The sequence below is a fragment of the Balaenoptera ricei genome, chromosome 7 (genome assembly GCF_028023285.1).
Source record: "Balaenoptera ricei isolate mBalRic1 chromosome 7, mBalRic1.hap2, whole genome shotgun sequence".
NCBI classification, from domain to species: Eukaryota; Metazoa; Chordata; class Mammalia; order Artiodactyla; family Balaenopteridae; genus Balaenoptera; species Balaenoptera ricei.
In genome coordinates, this window is record NC_082645.1 from 34,838,590 (window position 1) to 34,855,936 (window position 17,347).

A 17,347-nucleotide genomic window follows, 5' to 3' on the forward strand; every position below is an offset into this window, starting at 1 on the left:
GCCAAACCCGACCGAAGGCGGAAGACTTGAGAGGCAGGGAGGCAAGGAGCAAGAGGTAGCCAGCCCCAGACAAGGAATCCTTAATTACAGATTAAAGGCAAGCGAAACCGTGCACCACATTTTCCATGTGTCAGCTGACGGCAGCGACAAAAGGAAACACAGAATGCTGGGGGGGAAAAGGCCTTTTCTCGTCCCCCCCCCCCCCCTTTATTAACAGTGGAAATGTAAAATACATTTGGTAGTGACTCTGAGTAGGTGGTGCCTTGGGCCAAATCGCAGCTGCTCGCTCCTCGCCGAGTAGGACAGTTTGATGATGCACCCAGAAGTCTGGGGAACCTCTTACAAAAAAAAAAAAAAGGACTATAAATACTCCGAGTAGATTTTGCTTCCTAAAAACTTCATTACTTACACATTTTTAAGTTTTAATATTTGGTGCTTATAGTGTTGCAATTCATTATCTTCAGTGAGCTACGTCGCGCACGCGCGCGCGCACACACTCGCACATTTTGTTTTGCAATTTGCAATTTTGTAGATTCCTTTTTTTTCTGGCCTGATATCACAGCATTAGAAATACAGAGGAAAAGCCAAGCCGACTGAAAGCCAGGGAACATAGCTGCAAGCACCAGAGAGCACAAGGTCCCTCATGGTTCTGGGCTCTGGAGGAAAAAGGAGAGATGTATGCGTTTATGCCCTTTCTCTTAATTCATTATGATCACAAAACAATTTCCACCGTGTCCCTGGGATTTAAGATGCCAGTTCAACTCCATGACGTCCTAAATTCTTCACAGGGGGTAGAAAAGTGTTCAGAAGCCGAAGTCCACTCTGTGACCATCACAAACCTCTAGTTCTGTACCCTCAATTTCTAACACAAATTAGAGACATGACCTTTGAGGGTCACCCTGAGGCACCAGGCATTGCACTTTTCTGTGTTTTCTTCCTCTTGCTGCTGGGTCAGCTTGAGAAATAGAGGAATTTGGCTCTTTGTTAGTAATGTGTTTACTGATACAATTTATGCAGCAGGTTGGAGGCAACAAGACCACCTTGCTTAGTCATTTTACCACCCTTTCTCTTTGTAGATATTTTCCTGTCTTTTATTTGTAACTTCTCCAGCAGTGCCATTTTCCCCACAGCATTTAAAAAAAATTCGAAGTGCTTTTCCGTGTGGTTCCAGTTAACTGATTTGCCCACACCCCAAATAATGCTATTTGCATTCAAGATTAATAGCTGCATATCAGTAATTCTTAAATACATCCTGATCCATATTTTCAGTTTAAATGATTCTTAACGTTATTGGCCAGACAAATGCCTGAACGAGTAAGTTTGTGGACTGGTTACCAGCCACATGACAGCAGCATTACACTCAGGGAACACAGTTAAAATTTCTGCTCTAGTCTCTTCCACTGCAGAAGGCAGAGAGCCTTACTTATTTGCCACCTTCCCCAGATGTGGTAGTAGATGAGCAGATTAATAAATTGCTATAAATCACACTAAGTTGCAAGCCCTCCCCCCTTCTGGTACATGTTTAGGAAAATCTTTTAAAATCTCCCTCAGCATCTAGTCTGATTTAGCCACACCCACTCCACATTTTGACTTTCTCCTTCAGTAAAATAAAGGTGAAAGAGCAAATTAGGAGTTTTTCTTTCCCTATAGCTTTCCAGTGTTTTGAAAGGATCATCCTGCTGTCGTTTTAGGCCAGTTTTATTAGTTCATGTTTTTACCACCCACCAAAGAACAGCGCAGGATTGAGTTTATATTAATAAATGATGTTCATGAGTAGGTTTCTAAATGCCAGAGTTATGATTTATTTTTTTTAAATGGGTGGAGAAAGGAGAGCGGCAATAAAACTAGCCCCTAAGTCACTCAAAATCCTTGGCTTCACACATCTATGTGGTTATTAATTTTTTTTTTTTTTTTTAGTCTTTTAAGTTTTGTCTACATTTCCTTTAAGTTCTACTATTATGGACTAAATATTTTTTGACCATTTACCTGTGTCCATAGCTTCAAACCCTATGTTTATTATAGTTAGATTTATGAAAAGCATTACATGTTCCCCTTTTCTACTTTCTAAGTGTTTATAATTGTCCCTATGTATCCCCCACCCCCGTTAAGAATTTCACAATAAAATCCTGTACCAAATAAATTAAACTCTGCAACTTCAGACACCCCAGGAAGAAGACATTAATCCACTTAGTAGAATACCCAGACCTCCCCCTCTCAATTTCAGCTCTTCTTCATGTAACATTTAGGAACGCAGCTGGTTCCTTAGATTCTCCTCCCTCCCTTTCATTCTGAATCATATTGGCCTCGTTTAACCTTCATTTCCTTTCCTACCCCCCGCATTTGTCCACGTACTTTTCTTTGACCACGTTTGTCTCTCTTTCTTTCTTTTTGCTGCCAGGACGGAAAGCAATAAATATAGTTTTCTAAGACCTTAATACTTTCTGTTAAAATCCCACTCTCCCTCCCCATTCCACTATTAATGCTTTGTACAATTTTTATGCATCCTTCGGTTGTGAAGTTACTGCTCTGTATTTTTCTGATTGATCATTAAGTTGTGCTGGCTTTTGAGAACTGCCTCCATAATCCTGAAGCAAAGCCTTTTTACTTGGCGTGCTCTTTGCCTTTGGAATGCCTTTCCTGGCAAGGCCAGGCGTTTTGGTTTGACTACGATTCTTAAGTTACAATTCAAGGCTAATTTGTTCAGTTAGGTTTCTACTCTAAGCAGCTCTGTTTCTCACTGTTAAGTGCTCCATGAGGCTGCTTAGTTGAAGGGTGTGCTGTAAGCTCAAGATGTAATATATTTATATTGTACTTGATTATCAGTTTTCAAAAACAGCTGCATGCTTTGATATCTGTGTAAGGAAATATCAGAAGATAATATACCATTGGTATTTATTACGCTATAATTAAGGATGTGTGTTTCCCTTTTTAAAAAAACCCCTATTTTCAGAAATTCATATCTCAGGCATAAATTTCCCTATGAATTACAGTCTAATACCATATTAGAAGTATCTCCTTTTTAAGTTATCCCTCCCCTTCCTTTTCTTTCTAGGGAAATAAGTTTCAGGATGTAATTTCTGGGTTACTATCTGGGATGAGAGGAAGCAGGCCCTATGTTGCACAATTAAAGGTGCTTCTGCCACTGATGCCACCTGCTCCCTCTGCCCTAGGCCCCCTTGCACCGGGCGAGATCATGGGGGCTGCCTTTTGGATAAAGGGCCAGCCTTCTATCTATTTGATAGACAACTTCTCCTTGTATGATGCAAAAGGCAATAAAGAAGACTCAGCTGTTCAGAAACATCACAGGTACGGCAAAGTCTGAGATTTTAGGACCAGGAATCAATCCTTTTGCATTCCTCTTCTCATGGTTACTTAGACTACAAGTGCAGCCAGGCCAGGAGGAACATGAAATAAATCTACAGTCAGGTACTAGCAACATCTTCATCTATATTTCTTCTGATAGTATCCTGAGAAGCAGGAGAAGGAGGGAAGGGGGAAAAGATGGACAGCCAGATATGTTCCTCTTCCCCTCCTTTAAGGGATGGTCTTGACCAGTTGAATTGACCGCAACCTCCTGAAAGAGGCTGAGTTCTAGACCCGCCTCTACCACCATGGGACCCAGAGCAACTCAACCTCACCTCAGCCCTCAGTTTCCCCACAGCTAAAATGGGGACATTACAAAATAAATGCTTACCAGCAGGGCCAGGAAAGTTATGTGATGTATAAGTCCACCAGGGTGTAAGACCACAGGGAGTGGCAGGGGCCTGGGATGGATGTAGAGACCCAAAGACTCCCTATAGGCATAATAATGGTCATAATAAAAACACTTAATGGTGGGATGAATTGGGAGATTGGGATTGACATATATACACTAATATGTATAAAATAGATAACTAATAAGAACCTGCTGTATAAAAATAAATAAATAAAATTTAAAAAACATTAAAAAAATAAAAACACTTAAAATATCGGCAACACCACAGGGCCTCTCGTTCGCCTTCTATAACCAACTGCGTGGGCCACACCCTGCTGCCCTTTGCACTCTCCTACCTGGTGAGGGGAGAAATAGTAGGGAACCAGGGGTTCCCAGTGAGTCACAAACACTGAACTTCGTGCTTCCTGAAAGACAGGTAGGTGACAATGACACTATCCCATGCAGGGAAAGACTTATACAAAACGTCCTTCTGTTTCTATAAGGCAGTCTGGCTCTTAAATAAGCCTTAATACGATGCCTTAATTTTCTCACTTGTGAAATGATGACAAAACTTTACATTTTCAAATATAAAGGACTTCAAATTCTTGAGAAAAGTGTTACAAAAGTATTTCTAGTAGAAATCACATCTTCTAGCACTCCATCTTAGGTCTGCTATTTAAATGCAGTAACTGATAGGACAGTAAACATTTTAGATTATCTCTCAGGAAACATCAATTCTTTGTATCAGTTTATGGGAACAACGATGAACCCGTCCTAGGGTTGAAAGTCATGACCACAGAGATATGGGAGAGAATAAGGAATCACTAAGGTGGTGATAAGTGATGGGAGGACCCCTGAAGGTACTGACCCCAAATTCCAATTTAGGGAAATGGGCCAGAGGATGAGTGGGGATCCTGAAGTCATACGTAACTCACATGCAGCTAGGGCATCCTAAAGATACTAGGAGGACTCCTTTCATGGCAACGAAAGTCTTGTGTCTTAAAGAGGAAAGGGGACAGGTAACAGTACAGGAAGTGGGCAGAGCGGTTAGCAGCTCAGACAGCTCTGTGCCCTACCACAGAGCTCTGAATTTTTCAAGATAAAAAAAGACCGGCTGATATAACAACTTCCTACACCTTCCTCTCTTTACTCTTCAAAAGGGAGTTTATTGAGCTATAGTTTTCCATCTTATATTTATAACGCCACAGGCATTAGTTAGAAATGGTGATCATCAGCCCCAGGAAAAAGGAACCCACAGACAGTCAAGTTTAACTTTCTTCCTAGGTATGGTTTGTTTCAGGGTCAAGGTTAAGTCCTTGGCTCCAGGTAAGCAGAGGAAACTCTTCTCACGCAAAACTGGCGGTTAGGGCAGTTTCTTTCACTGTCTGGAGGAAAATGGTTTTCTGACTCCATCAATAGTTTAGAGTCAAGAAATGTTAAGAATGGTGCGGTAGCAAAGTATTTAGAGCTCTTATATTATACATGGTAACCAAAGTACCTATAGCTCCTATCAAAAGGTATATCCAATAATAACATTTAAGACATGTAAAAAGTCATAAAGGGTAGAAATAAGCCTTTGTGTGCTATGACCCAGCTTAAGATTAACTGTACAGTAAGCACGCCTCTCCCAGTTACATGTCTGGTCTTCCCACCATCACTCCTCTGACTTAATCATTATTGTAAATTTGGTGTTAATTCCCAAGTTTTTTGTTATACTTTAATCACATATGTACATGTCTTTGAGCATCATGTAGAATTGTTGCATATTTTTAAACTTTCCCAATTACATCTTAATGAATAATTTTGAAGGGAGGGCACATTATTGAAGCATCAGTTGTCCTGTATCTGAATTCAAGTGCTAAAATGAAACATGTTCTCCAGCCTTCCACTGAAACAGAAAGGCACTCAGGGTGATACTTGTCAATAGTCAATAGAAGAATATGAATATGTCTCATAGAATATGTCAACATTAAAAGACAGCATGGACTGTCATTTGAAAACTGATTCTATCACCCACAGAAAGTATCTTGAGACTTAAATGAAAATTTTTTTGCGGCTCATAGTATTTCTGGGTAGCAGATGCTTTCTCAAAAACAGATTTTACTTTTAAAAATATCAAATATAATTAACACCTTCAACATAAAATGAAATCTTTGCTTCCAGATGCATTTCAAGGTGTTGAAATGAATTTGTGCAGGTCCTCTATGGCTGAGTTTCCACTGACTTACTGATTGTGCTGCCATCTTTATGTGGCATGTCTGAAGAACTGAGAGCTAGAGCAGGGCATGTAAACTCAACCGTATTTGAAGGATGCTTGTTAAACCAGGAGCATTTGGGGAGAGGTCTTTTGACCTATTCCTGATTAACCTGGTATAAATGAGTAAGTTAAGAACTAGATGCTCTTCTATTTATTATAGAAACACCTAGCCAGAAACACAGATTAGGTAAATTCAGGACAAGCATTCTGGACGTTGTATCAAGGTTGATAATGGGCAGACTTTTAAAGACATTTAAGATTAAAATTGGTTTAATAATTAATTTAAAAAGAATAAAAGGAACAGAATTGAATGCTCAAAAAAAAATTTTTTTTTTTCAACAACCATACTAAAACTAAGAAATAATGGGACTGTTTGCTCTCTTTAGTGAAAAGTAAGGGAAACAGGAAATAAAGAGTCAACTTGTACCGTTGATTATCCTCTGACTTCAACAAAATATGGGATAACTTACTTAATAACCCTCCATGCCACCATGTCATGGCTGTTGAGAAGCATACATGCACATACATACACAGATACAGTTATCTTTTCAAATGTTAAGAATTACACATTTACAAAACTTTTTATTGCTTACTTGTACTAATACCAAATCCGACAGCATAGTTTTAAGAAGTGACCACTTTAATGTAAATTTTTATTCCAGAAGTAATGCTGGGCACAGCTAAAGACAAAATTTGATTTGAGTTTATGGGTGTAGAAAAAAAACTCCATACACAGGTAACTTGCAATATTTTGTTTGCCAAAATCAGGCAAATATTTAAATGTTTTGGATGCACTATCTGAACAGTAGTTCATGTTGTTTTCCCATCACTTAGTGAGAAAAACATATATGGATAGTTGTGCATATAATATCTTGCTCACTATAGAATGTGAGCTCATTATTTGCAGGATAGTAAAACATAGTAAACTAAGCACTGTTTCTTGGCCGTGAGCATATAATATTATTTTGAGAGACATCATCTATGACATGGCACCTTTCTGACTAAAGCATCTCTTTAGATGATAAACCCTGCTCAGGAGAATAGTCTAAGAACCTCTTAGGCATATTTATATCTTAACTTTTGCACTCAAAAGGAGCATAACTGATAGATTCCGAGTTCCACAGTCTCAGACCAGAAGGGACTTCTCAAATAATTCCCGAGCTCTTTGTTTATGGGTCAGGGGTAATTTGTTCAGTGCCTTCTCAGAAGGGGAAGGAGGACTCAAAGCTAGTGCTGTGATGTCCATCACACATATGGCTCTCACTGTGTGCAGAGACAGAGCTTGTTGTTTCTGCTTCTTACTCTCCCTGCTTTTAAATTCCCTGACCTCATGGGCCTTGAACTGCTGCTTTCTCTGATCTGCAAGTCTGCCTCTATCCAGAGGGCTCTCTCCGGCCCCCTGACCTTGATCGATGTCCTGCTTACGCTTTTGCTACCTGTGCAATGGGCCCGACTAGACTTTTGAACCGGTGCCCGCTCTATCTCGGATGCCTGCTAGATCACTCAACCCTTCTAAAAGCCAGAGAGCCAGGCTTGGCCCTTGTCTATCCCCCTCTCCCTGGCTGCTCCTCACTGTACAGCTTATAGAAGTTATTCATTTCAAAAGCTAGGAAAGTTACAATTTACCTGCCAGTAAACAGAAGATGGTTTATCAACAGACTCTACCTTAATGACTACAAATGTTTACCTCCTGCTTTCCAGAATGCAAAGAAAATCTTGGAAATGTCATAATATCTTACCAACATTTGCAAAACAGATCCTTGTTCATCCGGAAAAGAAACAATTGTATTCGTTGTCTCTGACACAAGGAGAGTGTTCAGCGAGAAACATACAGATAGATGTACACACTTACACTGAAATGAGATACGTTAATTAAAAATTGCAGTGGGCACTTTATTAAAAATTTATTTTATAATCTAGCCATTCAAAACATCTTGACATCAACAAATAGAGCAGCTTGAGTATTGGAATCATAAGTGATTTATCTTGAAAAGATTATATTTGTAGCTGGATGCAAATACTTTTGATGGATATTTATATCAAAATTACTGGTTTTGTTAGAAGTATTTTAATTTCTCTATTTTTATCCCTGGAAAAAAATTAAAACAAGTATCTCAGTGTTCATTTTATGGCTGAGATGGCCCCACTTAGTGTATTTCCCATGTTTGTCTGAATTACAGCTGTTTATCCTGCAACTTTCTTTAAGATAAATTAAATGCAAATGTAACTCTGTGAATCATGGGAATACCTGCCAGACCCCTTATTAATACCTTCACTTAAAAACCCCTGTGCCAGGGAGTCATTAATTTGCTAAAAGAAAAGTGCTAAAGCAGCCCTTTGCCCACAAACATTTCTGAGATGGCTGCCCAATTAGTTGGGAGCATTCTGGTCCTCCTTTCAGACCCTGTGGCCCTTTGAGGACACAAGAAGGCTCCGATGATAACCTGGCAACCTAGGTAGAAACCCAGCCAAGTGAGAGTGTTTGAAGCTGTAGTTTGGCTGCCATCGTGTCGGCAAAAAGAAAGAATTCAGGCACCATGTCATCCAGTACAAAGGATAAAAACGGATTCAACCGGAAATTCAATGTGGCACCACATATGGGATACATGAGTGCGGTTATACAACAGGCCACATATTTTTTTTGAGCAGTCTCCTCCATGTGATGCCGAGGACATGTGTAACCATCATAACGTCTCTAGGAATCTGTATTTAATTTGAGTTGGGGTGGTGGCAGGGATTGGAGATCTGAAGCTGCCACAGGTTTGTGGCAGATGGCTCTGTGTCAGCTATGACAAGCAGCCAGGCTCAGCTTCCTCTGCAGATTTTCTTTTCTCTCTGATCAGGTAAATATGGGCACACTCTGGAAAGTTCTACAGATTCTGCCTTAGGCTGCAAGTTTGTGACTTAGCCCCATCTGTCACAAATCTTCCCTAGGTTCTGCTGTAAGCAGAGACCTGAATTTACCGTGTAGGGCTGCCCAAGAAAAAGGAGCTATTTCACCCTGTAAGGGGGAGGGAGAGAAGAGAAAGCAATGAGGAAGCATTAACGACCCGAAAGACTAAAGCATGCTGAAAATTCATATTGCAAATTTGCATAATTTACATCAATTAGACTTCAAAAAGCCACCAAGTAAATGGTTCTCGAGTTTCATCACCTCAGGAAATCCCAGTTTCTGATTGGTTTGAAGTGTAACTGTATTTCCAATCATTGGGGAAAGCTGCCTACCCCCTTTTTTTTGCAAATGGGTACATTCGACTGCACACGTATTTCCTGGTTTATGTTATGGATGACAGCTATTAGAAGTTTATCATCCAACTTTTAACTTTTATAAACATAAGATACACAACACTCTTAATACGTGTTTTTGCGGATGTGAATTTTACTTTTAAGTGGTGAAGGCACAAGAGAAATGCCATTACTGTTACATGGAATTTATAAAGCACTTCAAGTTTACAAACGGGTTTATATTCATTATTTCATTATAGCAGGGCCTCAGGGGGAAAATGCTATTAAGAATTAAGAAAAAAAGAATTCTTCCAAGTTTACAGATGAATCATATAGAGGCCAAGAAGTTCACCTACAGCCAGGCTACAAATTAGTAGCAGAGAAAAAGAAGCAGCCAAAACCTCGAACTGATCTTAATCACCCCGAGTATATCTATTGTGCTAAAGAGTTTTTGCTTTTATTTTACTTAAACAAATCAAGGAAAAACCAAGCCAAAACAAAATCAAGGAAAGACATGAAGAAAGAGAGAGGGAAGAGTAGTGGGGAGGGAGGGAGAGAGATCGAGACTGAGAATTTGCTTTAAATTGTGCTGGTGCAAATGAGAGATTTTAGAAGTTCTAAAAACATCACGAGCTTTTAAGTGTTCATTTTTAAGGAAAAAGTAATGACTTTGGAGGCGTGTTAATACTAGTGAGTACCACCTTATTCACATCTAGAGTAGAAACTCAAATTAAAAGGGGGCTATAAAGTGACCAGTCTCTTGAAGGAACCTTAAAGTGGCTTGGCTGTGGTTCGGGGAGATATAGCCTGATATAATTAAGACAAAACCACAAATGGCTTTTCTGGGCACTGAGTCTGAATTATAAGCTTAATCATTGTTTGGAATCACTTTTAGGCAGAAATCTGAAAATTGCCCTCTCCTCCAAATAACAGCAGGTTATAAAGGTTTCTGGAATGTTGAAAAACTTGAAGAGGAGAACAAAATAAAAATCAGCTGCTATCATCTGAAAAAACTTAAGAAACTACAGTTTACCCTCGTAAAGCAAAGGAAGAATGGCATCTCTTTTTTTTTTTCCCACACAGAATATCTCTCAATTTGTAAATAAAACTAAATGAAAAATAGGGTGGGAATGAAAATCTATTCTGTTAGTCTGGGCGGTATATATTTTATACAACTGCCCCACTGGTACTCTTGTGCTATTTTCAATACCGGTAACAAGGGGGTGAACATAAATTTTCTTCTAAAGCATTTTAAAATATAATGATCAAAGTTTCTCTAAAAGCATAAAGTACTGATCTCAAATAATTGTTGGGAACTTTCAGGAAGTAAATTCCCATAGATAAAATGAGCCAAAAATTACAACTTCCCGGTATTAGACTTACTTCGGTTGTAAAAGGAAGCCTGATGTTACTGTAAGAAGTTAATCCTTGGCTGATTACTTTATGATTGCTTCTCGAATCTTGTGTTCAACTTTGGTTTAGGAGTCATCAAAGAGCTCCCTATTCCAGATGAAGTGAAACCTACTTTATCTCTGTGGCAAGTGTTTGGCTAATGGGTCTAACCTACTTAGAAAAGGACGCGTCCTGAAAGTGCAAGAAAGCTGCAGTCAACGGTTGAGCCTAGTGGCAAACTTTTTAAGAAATGGTTTTAGATTTTTAAAAATTCAGAACATTGTTTTTAAAATAATTAAGAAACAATTTCTGCATGTATTTCTTTAAATATTTTAAGAAAAATGTGTGTGTGTGCATGCGTGTGTGTGTGTGAGAGAGACAGAGAGAGCAAGAGAGAGGGAGAGAGAAAGGGAACACACTTGCACGCACGTGAGGAATTTAAACATTTCAAGTCTGAAACCATTTCAGGTGAGAAGTCATGGGCACAGAGTTCTGTAGTAGAAAGAGTCACTTTAAGAAAAAAAAAGTATCAAATTCTGTTTCTGCTTTTCAGTTACTAGCATTCTGTTTCAAATCCTGCTTCAAGTTATAGCCTCCAAACTCTCACTCATATTGAAAGTATAATGTCTCATGTGAGAAGAGAGCCAAGTGTTAGTAGCCTTATTCTAGTCATTAAATTTCTAAGTGTGAATCCATATGAAAAATCCTATCCTAAAGTGAACTCTACATGATAAGTAGTTGAGATGATTTTAAAATGTAAACTTTTAACAACAGAAAAAGAGAGTAAGGTGTAAAAATGTAAAAGGAGCAAATTAAAGAATTCAGTGACATTCTATCCTTTTAGATCTTAGAAGCATATGTTTTTAAAAGCAAAACAGCACTGTCCAAGGGAACAAATCTAAAAAAACCCCCCAACACTCTCTTTATAGTATACACAAAAGTCTCTTCCATTGCATAAGAGAAGTAGGCAAAAAGCTGCCTTGGGGGAAATAATTCTCTGGTATTTAGTGAGGGCAAATGTTACCTGATATGTGTATATTTATAAAACATAGGTAAAAAAATAGTGTAACTTATTATATCTTAATTATAAAGTTTAGCAGGCATTCTTTTTCTGTTTTAGCTCTAAATCTTATTACAAAAACCCAACTAGATCTGTGGTCCTTCCTGTGATTTTTACCAGTTTGTCCTAACAATTGCATTATAAAGCTCTTGATTACCTCTATTTCTTGGACTAATTTATTAATTTTTTAGATTCACTTTTGGATATAATGTCATCAAAATCTATGAATGAGGACATATATTAAAGTGTATAATAGATTTATAAGAAAAAAAAATCCATGGTAAAAAGTATGTAATAGGAATTATATATATAAATTCTTAAAAATGCTTATGCATGAAACACTAATTTATAAAACTTTGAGCTGGACCATTTTAGGATGCGTGAACTAAAAATATATGTAAACCATAGTAACATGAAAAAACATTTAATGTATAGGCTATCTTTTAAGCTATAGGAGGAACAATTTGGTATATTAACAGCATACCACTAAGCTGACATTCTTTCAAAGTTTTTCCAGAAGTTGTTGGTAAAATAAATAATTATAGCTATGTTACGGCAATAGCCGTATTAAAATATTTCAACTGGAGATCTGTTTTTTATTGTAACTAAAAGCAACCTGTTGCAGTAATTTTTGAAATGGTTAAGGATTTGCAGATGCGAAATAACAGGGATAATAAGGCTTACCTGGAAGCCAAATTAAAAACGGATAAATTTTGATGGTGGAAATACAATTATAAATGCTTCACCATTTTCATCACAAGGTAAAAACATTCCTCCCTGCCCCTTTTTTTGTACCGATATGTGGTGATGGGTGATAACTAAAACTTGCGGTGGTAACCATTTCACGATACATGTCTGTCATTACGCTGCACACCTTAAACTTATACAGTGCAGTACGTGAATTATATTTCAATAAAACTGAAAAAAAATATTGCCCAAAAACTCACCAGGAGGAAAAAAAAAATCAATAATTCAATGGTAAACTCATTGAAAATAGCTTTGTGTCATGTGTAGAAAATGAATCCATTTGTATTAATACATATTATTCTATTTCTTCACTTTCATAATCTGCACATTTTGATAGTCTGTCACGTGGGAAACTACTAAATTAATATTTTACACAAACAAGACCACGACTGAACTTTCAAAATTAGGAAATCTGGATGTAAACCTTGGAAGTCTGTTTTCTCTTTGAAGCTTCCCATGTATACGATACAAATCGTATTGACTGAAGGAGTAATACTGAAGCCTGGAACTGTTCAGTCAGCATTTTAAACTATTATGAGCTACCTTCTGAACCATTGCCAAGTTAATAGACAATGAAAGATAATGAGCTTGAAATTGGGTGTTAAATTGCATTTTTGGTTCTCTCCCTTTTTCTTGAAGTTTAACTGTTTCCTGCAGAAACAGAGTCACGTTTTGATGTATCACTATGTAAATATGTATTTTAGGCCATGACAAGGGAAAGGAGAGAAAAAAGGCAGCAAACTGTATTTCATGTAGGAAGGTTATATATTAACACAGGAAAATTAAAATATGCTGGATTATAAAACTGCTAGATTGTAAACTATACTGGATTTATGTAAAATGAAGTTGCTACATTCAAAGAATATAAAAAGGTATATTACTCATGGCCTAGAGCCACCTTCAAAACTCATAAAGCAGATTTATCCCAGTTCAATTACTTAGACTTTTAGTAGGGTCTCTTTGTGTTGTTAGTTCAACAATGTAAAATTCTTGATTCAAACAAGGGAAAAGAGATAATGAATGAGGGAACTGAATGATGATGCTATTTAAACTCTTTTCCTTTTGCCTTTGTCATTCAGAGAGGATACTGACAGTCTAATTCTAAACAAACTGAGGGTTTTTATGTAATTTTACTAAACTGGACAAAGGAAACATTTGATTCTTCGAAATCATCTTTAAAGTAGTTAAAAAAATGAACACCAAACTTCATGAATGTCATTCACCTGAATTTTTGAGGACTGAAGATTTCATTCTGATGGGAAGAAAGGCTTATCCTCATTAGTATAATTGTAGAATCTTTCCTTTACTTCCTTTTAAACTAATGAGTTACATTAATCCAGGTTCATTTTTATAAGCCTCTTGGGGCTAAATGTAAAGGACAGTCATCTTAGAAAACAATAAATTAAAAAAAAAGCATGTACCGTGCATTAAGTGCACGTATTTCATAAGGCCTAGGTTAATACAACTTGCATCCAGTTTAATTAATCCTTGTTAGTGTAACAACTAATATCCCTCCCTAGCATGTTTCCTTTAAACATTAGTATGTTAATTAAATGTTTTTTTTTTAAAGATTTTTCTTTGTACTTCAATATGGCATTTATACCACGTAAATCTCTTCTCAATAACTACCTTATAGAGATGTTTTCTTACAATATCTGGTCTCTTGCAGAAATTCTGGAGCCTTTTTGAAAGCTGTTCAGGTGTAGAATACAGATATTCAGCTGCAGGAAAAACAGATACATTTTTAATGAAACAAAAACCTCAAAGCACACACTTGATATTAGTCACTTTACTAATTAAAAATGCATATTGCTCTGTGCCGCCTCGTGTTTTACATTATTTAAGCATGATTTTATAAGGTTACCTCAGCTCACAAGGATGTTTAATGCTAAATAAGACTGTGTAGTTGTGCTGTTTAGACATCTCCTTTGGGTGATTAAAATACATTATTCTAATGTAACACAATGCATATGTGATATATTTAGTGATGAGAATTTTTTCAAAGAACTAGTATGACAGCCGTATGTACCCTGTACAACAGTTGCATATTATTAACTAGTCAATTGTTGAAATAATTTGGTGTGACTTTCAGTCCTCAATTTTTCTCTGTGTATATCATTAAAAAAAAAATCTGTAAGCAATTGCAGCAACACTGACCTGCTTATAAAAATCCATCATTATGGGATGTGTATGCTAACAATGAAGAATGCTATTTGAAAACTTGCTTTTTTGTTATCTTAAAAGAACAGATGGTAAATATAAGCTTACTCTAATGTATTAAAACACATAAAATTTTCCTTAACACTAACATGTTGACTTGCCAAATAAACAATTGCTCCTGCCTAAGTTTATTTTCAAACTTTCTAATTTAGCATGAATCATGTATTAAATCTCAACAAAGACAAAAGTACATTAAAGCAGCTACCTGGAAATATTTCGGGATAAACCAAATCTTTGGGACAGAGTGGGTAACAACCACAATACACAGCTTCCAACCTAAAGAAATTTTAGAAAGAGGATAAAAATATATTAAAAAGACATTACCATCAGAGCCAGAAAGTGGTTTTGTTTGTCTAAGTTAACAGTATGAGCCCAGAGTTAACTGGGATGAAGAACATGGTCGGCAGTACAATCCTAAAAGCCAAAGTTGCTCTTTTAAAAGATTTTATTAATCATATATGAATTTCATAGAACAGAACCAACAGCATATGTTTTGTTCACTGAATTAATCAAAGCGCAGCTCTGCATTTTTTTTTTTTTGTTTTTAAAATACTGTTTAACACATTTTATAATCAGCAGATAAACACATGTAACAACATGGTAAAGTATGGACAGCTTTTCTTAATAATGCTGCAAAGCCCCAGAATGTTCATTTCCCAAAATGTTTAAATAAAATAGCAAATACTTTAACACTGTAGCTGTAGAAATCATCGAGGCACTTTTAAAAGCATCAGAAAAAAATTTACAATCTGTTGTGATGGGGCATTTTCATTTTAAGCTAAAGCTTCAGAATAGTTACTTATTAGGCAGGATGTAGAACTATTCCCCCCTTTTATTGAAAAACTCTCATGAAGATTACCTTAATGAATATTTTGCTTTCTTGACTCAAAATTCAGCTCATTTTCCATTTTATCCAAAAAGAATACTGTTATTATTAAACAAAGAAACAAGAAAGTTTCACTTTGTGAGAGGATTTCCCCAAGGACCACCTACCTATAGGAAGTTTTTCTTCATGTCATAGCGGTAAGGGTTAAGTACAAGAAAGGTATTGCATCTTGATGGCTGTGTTAGCCCTGCATAATGGCTATTGATCTGACATATAATAAACCTTAAAGATACCACTGTAATTTCTGTTGGCTAGGAATTATGCAGTGAAATTCAAAACACTCTTTAAAATATGTTTATTTTATGAGAAACTTTGAATTGCATCCAAAATGTTGACCAAAGGCAGAATTTTATTTTGAACTGCAGATTTTTTTCAACCCAAGAATAGTTTGAAGTTATGTCAATGTTTACCTTGTTTATTTACAGCGACAAAGTACATGCAATTTAAGCTGTTTTTAAGTGGGTGATGTTTTCCCTATTTTATAACTGAAATTAGTTTAAATGAAAAGTATTTACTTTGAGCTGCAAAGTTTGGAAAAATACTGAGTTCAAAGTTTTGCTTGAGAACTGCTAGCAGTTACAAGATAACACAGTGGAAAGGCACAGGATCTAGTTACCAATGATTAATTTCAAAATCCAAACTAATATCTAATATTCTTTTTTACATAAATAGGGTATGTGTAGAAATTCTTATCATAAGCACAGCTATAAAACTGTACTGTGACTGCATTATAAAACATTCACAAAAGTTTTGAGCACATAAACTGGGGATATTCTTTATGAACAAAAAGAAAATATGCACTTTATCTGAAGACACTCAGTTTTAAAATGCTTTGCCAATCGAAAAGCAAATACATATGAACATTCTCTTATAATTATATAAAATCAAAAGAGTGAAGTCACAGGCATTTCAGAAAGTGCACGTTATCTGCTTTTTAATAATGGATTTGAATTAGAGTGTTCTGTTCCCCGAAAGAAAATTGCAGGCCAAGTTACATTTTGAGTCATCGTATGAGCATGTACTCTGCCATTTCCAAAAAAACCTCTGCTAATTAAAATACAGTGAGAGAGCAATGGCATTATTTGATTTAGGAAGAAAAAAAATTTACAAATTTGGATTCCAACTTTTATTTGTAAATTATCTTCTTCGTGGTTATATTTCTAATTCATCAAGAAAAAAAACAATCACCATTTTTGGTTATAATTTTGACCTCTAAAATACTAAACCTTATTATACACATTATTTATATCAAGACTGTGTTTTAAAATATATTAAATTTGCCACACTATTTTAAAAGAAATTTATAAAATTCCTTCTAAGTTTCTCATATTTTGTTATTTTGAAGAAAATTATCATCTCATGACAATAATACAATTATTCATCATTTCAATTCTTATGCACTACCAGTTAAATAATAAATAGGGTTCCAATTGATCTATTGTTAAAATGACTAGCAAATGACCTTTTTATTCCAATTAACAAATCATCTGCTAAATCTATGAATCTTAATATTCAGATCTATTCACTTCAATTCATACAATTTATCTGCAAATAGTTGTTGGGCTTTTGATTCTAAATATAATTAGCTGATAATTTTGCTTGGCTGAATTACTTTTCTGGAGGGCCTGCAAAGGCTCTCAGTCGCATTATCTAGCAATAATGAATCTGATAGGTGAAATTTTTTACTGTAATGAGGATGAGACACAGTTGTGACACCTGAGTCTACTAATAACAGAAGACTGCTAATTATCGACAGCACTTTTTTGTGTGATGCAAGGAGAAAAAAAAAATCCCTCATTATTAAAAAATAAAAAGTTACAATTATAAGTGACACCGGAGGAGAGTAAATAAAATGGAGTGATTAAA

The 17,347-nt window shown here is 36.2% G+C and overlaps 1 protein-coding gene across 16 annotated transcripts in view; it reads right to left on the reverse strand.

The window, feature by feature from the left end:
- GTDC1 (glycosyltransferase like domain containing 1) overlaps positions 1-17,347 on the reverse strand; it is a 453,605-nt gene that overhangs the window by 71,752 nt on the left and 364,506 nt on the right. For 13 of the 16 annotated variants that reach the window (XR_009504185.1, XR_009504184.1, XM_059927776.1 and 10 more), the window contains 3 exons: positions 14,801-14,871; positions 14,005-14,096; positions 7,691-7,804 (listed from right to left, as the gene is read on the reverse strand). Coding sequence is in view for 14 of the 16 variants with exons in the window: in XM_059927776.1 (XP_059783759.1) it covers positions 7,691-7,804; positions 14,005-14,096; positions 14,801-14,871 (277 nt within the window). In the remaining 2 variants the exon portion in view is untranslated. Of the gene's footprint in view, positions 1-7,690; positions 7,805-7,911; positions 8,953-14,004; positions 14,097-14,800; positions 14,872-17,347 lie in introns of those variants that run through there. The other 3 variants (XM_059927777.1, XM_059927786.1, XM_059927780.1) reach the window with 3 other exon arrangements.